The sequence below is a fragment of the Coptis chinensis genome, chromosome 6 (genome assembly GCF_015680905.1).
Source record: "Coptis chinensis isolate HL-2020 chromosome 6, ASM1568090v1, whole genome shotgun sequence".
In the NCBI taxonomy this organism is placed as follows: Eukaryota; Viridiplantae; Streptophyta; class Magnoliopsida; order Ranunculales; family Ranunculaceae; genus Coptis; species Coptis chinensis.
This window is the reverse complement of record NC_141461.1, coordinates 53,288,813-53,293,068: the sequence shown is the minus strand read 5'-3', so window position 1 is coordinate 53,293,068 and position 4,256 is coordinate 53,288,813. Positions and strand designations below refer to the sequence as shown.

The 4,256-nt window shown below is 37.5% G+C and overlaps 1 protein-coding gene across 1 annotated transcript; it reads right to left on the bottom strand.

Moving 5' to 3' along the window:
- Nucleotides 1–1,683: 1,683 nt before the first annotated feature.
- On the bottom strand, nt 1,684–3,401 carry LOC147493607 (uncharacterized). Its single transcript, XM_086567879.1, has 3 exons — nt 2,478–3,401; nt 2,016–2,278; nt 1,684–1,897 (listed from the first exon to the last, which is right to left on the bottom strand). The coding sequence occupies exons 1-3, from the start codon at nt 3,399–3,401 to the stop codon at nt 1,684–1,686; spliced, it is 1,401 nt and encodes a 466-aa protein (XP_086424005.1).
- Nucleotides 3,402–4,256: the final 855 nt, after the last annotated feature.

Here is a 4,256-nt window from a genome sequence, read left to right as displayed (position 1 = left end):
ATGTTACAAGGCCTTAAACCACTAGGATTTCCCTAGTGGACGAGTTATAGCCTCATGAGTGTTTTACAGAGTAGATACTCACAAACTTTATTTATACTAAAACATCTAAGAAATAAAATTAATATTTCCTTATTTATTCTTAGATATCTATACATCTCACTAGCAATGAATAAAGAATAATCAATTTGAAACCTAAGCTAATACGTGCATAATAATCAAATCATCTACAGATAAAATATATATAATGAGCTATGCTATGAAATGCAATAACAGATCCATTTTTGAAACTTTGGAATAGCGTTCTTAAGTAAGTCCTCACAAATATGTCAAGACAAAATATTCTGATTTTTCCACTCAAGTTTAACTTACTCCAGTGTGTAGTGGGCACACATTTCCTCACAATCTCAATGATGTAGAAGGGAGCCGAGGTCGATCAAACACATCTGCCACTTACTATCACACCAACTTATTCCTAATTGAGCTAGATGTCTTTGTTAGGTGTTGCGGGGATTAGGTGATTGCTTAAGAAGGAAGGAAATGGATATTCAAAAGGACAAGTATGAGATAATAGGATCTTCAAAATATGTAACTAGAGAAAAACTTGTTCTTACTTTGCTTCTACACTTTGTTTCCATCCTTAGCCATTTTTTTCATTTTCTTTTGGCTTTTGACTCCTTTAATTCTGTTTTTTGGAGTTCTAACTTTTTATTTTTTTCCTTTTCTTTGGATGGAAACTTTATTTTCTTTTCTTATTTGAAGCAACTAACAAATTCTTCGTTTTCCACATGTCTTTCTCTTTTCTTCTCTCCATTCCATCCTACTTCTCAGACTTATTCAAAAATGGGTAGGCTGGTTTTATTTTTATTTTGTTTTTATAAAAAACTAAAGGATTTGTGGTTTATGAAAAGGCTAAAGAAAAGCTCAGAGGGGCGACTAGCGGAAAATAATTTCATATAGGTTTGAATTTTTTGCTATATCGATCCAAAAAGGGCCTAAATTCTCTCTTAGGATATGGTATAGTGATCAAGCAAGTGGACATGTAATTTCTCTATTCGGAATTTACTTCTCCCTTGTGTCATTACTCACATATTTCACTCATATAAGGCTTTTAGGCTATATTCTCACAAGATTTGTAGAATAAGTATTCTAGCCTAGATTTAATAAACTGATTGCCAATACAAACATAGATGCTCATACAATATATTTATGGAAAGATGCAATGATTATTACCTACATATTATCCTAAGTTTCTAAAAACTATTCTAATTTAAGAGCTAACGTGAAACTTCTAGACTACTATCATCACAAAAAAAAAAACAATACCAATATTCCTTTTTTTTTTTTTTTTTTTTTTAAGTTTAGAGGTTATGGCCGACCTCAACCTGAATTAAGATATTCTCTGAAGTACATAGTTCCTTTCCTGTCCTCTTCTACAATAGAGTATAACTTAAAGTCCAGAGGAGGGGAAAAGGTAACCACCTGATCAGTAGATGATCTATACAACTTCGAAAGGTAATCAGCTGCCTGATTACCCTCTCTATACACATGCTTGAAAACACAATCCCCAAAAGAACATTTAAAGGATTTTATCTGAGCCACTAAATTGGCACAGTACCATGGGCCATGAACCCGGCCATTGATGATGTTAATAGCTCCTAAGGAGTCAGAGTTTATCTCCAATTTTCATATGCTTAGTAATTGGGCTTGCTTAAGGCCCACAACAATAGCAAGAAGTTCCTGGTAGATGACCGAAGGCTTTGAGGAACTTCCCGCAAACCCCAAAAGGACATTCCCCTGCGAGTCTCTGATAGTCCCTCCATAGCTATTGCCAGCTTGCTGAGCAGATCCATCGGTATTGAGCATGTGGTAATCTTCCTCTGGGCCTCTCCAAGTGCATCTGATTTGCTCATGAACTGTGTAATTAAGATCAAGTCCCAGTCTAGCAGCTAAAACTCAATTGCGCTGGTAAGTCATCCACTTCATTTAGATTACGGTGTAGATAAAACTTCATGTACGACATAATCTTGAAACTGAGTTGTTGTTCCGTGAGCTTCATGTTCTTTTTCTTTCTCCTATTTCTTTCACACCAGAGCTCGTGCACCGTGGCTCCAACAAAGGCCTTGTATATCTCCACCGCTATAGAAGTATGCCTACAAATCCGAAAGATGTTGTACCATTCTTCTGAAGAGTTCCTTACATAACTGGATAGACCAATGTTGGACCAATTCCCAGACTTTCTTCGAGTACTGACAATCAAAGAAGAGATGTTTGGAATGTTCTGAAGAAGAGCTACAAAAGCTACACAGAGAATGATGTAATACTTTCTTCTAGATCAATCTATCTTTAGTGGGTAGACAGTTAGCAAGAAGTTTCCATAGCATGAAGGAGTACCATTTGACCTTAGCACGAACCTTCTTGAGGGATTCATAAGCAGACTTAACCTAAAAACTGCCTAAGCTACTAGGAAACCAAACCACCTCATCTTTATCTAGATAACTATTCACTTCTGTATCCATAATGGATTTCTTGATGCTACCCTCCGGAAGGTTGATAATTAAAGATGACCAAACTCCATGCTCTAGAATATCATTGACCTTTGCATTGTCTTGAAGGGTAAAGAGGGTTCTTGCTTCAGGTAATTCCCAAAGGGGAGTGTTAGAACACCAAGGATCGTGCCAGAAAAGAGTCTCAGAGCCTTTAGCAATGACATACTTGATATATCTTCGTGTTGTGCTTCTCTGTTTGAGTATCCCCCTATATACCCAAGAGCAACTCGAGGGAATTTTCATAGTCCAGAAGTGGTGTTTCTTAATCTGCTGGCTCCATGTCCAATCTACCCATAAAGAATCCTCTTTGCTAGCAATTATGTATACCAATTCATAATAGGCAGCCCTATTCCAAGTTTTTACATCTATCATGCCTAGTCCTCCTTGTTCTTTAGAAAACCTCAAGGTTTCATGACTTGCATGGTGCATCTTGGATGTCATGTTAGGCCCAGGCCAAAGAAAGCGATTGCATATCTTAGAAACGTTGTCTAGAACCTTTTTTGGAAGCACAAAGGTTTTAGACCAGTATACCTGGAAGGAAGATAACACTGACTGAATGAGTTCTAGTCTTCCTGCTCTTGACAAACTTATATTCTTCCAATTAGAGATTCTAGATGTCAATTTTTCCACCAATGGAAGACAATCCTTTATACCAAGTCTTGATGAGGTGAGAGGAAGACCAAGATAGAAAATAGGTGGAGAAATGAGAGAAATCCCCATTGCATTGGCTAGATCCAATCCTGCTTCCTTGGACATACACCCAGCTAGAAGAGTAGATTTGGCAGGGTTGATATTAAAACCTGTTGCTTGAGAGAATTTCAGTAAAATATCTTTAATAGCCAGAATTGAAGTCATATCTCCTTTTGCAAAAAAGGAGTGCATCATCCACAAAAAACAAATGAGAGATACCCAATTTTTTGCATTTGGAGTGGGGTTTAATTTGTCCTGCGGAAAGAGCATGCTGTAGAAGTCCAGAGAGAATTTCCATCACTAGAACAAAGAGGTACAGGGAGATCGGATCACCCACCCTGCCTCAGCCCTTTTTCTCCTTCAAAGTAGCCTTCAGCTTTTCCATTTATCATGATGGAATAAGAAGGAGAGCAAAAACACATTTTGAGCCAGCCAATAAAGAGCAGTGGAAACCCAAATCTCTGCAGGGATCAAGTCCATAGAGTGTCGGTTGACTAAATCAAAAGCTTCTTTAATATCAATCTTGATCGCACAGTTCCTAGTGCCATGTTTCATTGAATAACCCCTAAAATGCTCATGAGCAAGAATAAGATTGTCTTGAATATTCCTGCCTGGGACGAAGGCAGATTGGGCCCCCGAGATAAAAAAAGAGATGCAATCCTTCATCCTACTTGTTAGTATCTTGGCAACACATTTATAAATGGTATTACAACTAGCAATAGGTCTAAATTCTTCGACCTTGGAAGGAGCAGAATATTTGGGAATTAAGCATAAAATGGTAGAGTTTGTACCTCTCTGAATAAAAGAATGAGCAAACATATGCTTAACTGCCCGGGTGAAGTCGTCCCCCACAATATCCCAAGCTTTCTTGAAAAAGAAAGAATTAAAACCATCTGGGCCAGGGGTTTTATTGTCCGGCATTGAGAAAACAGCCTCCTTTATTTCAAGATCATTGATATCCATAATCAAACTATCTGCCATCTAAGAAGAGATATTATGTAGTTTGAGATGATCCAAGAA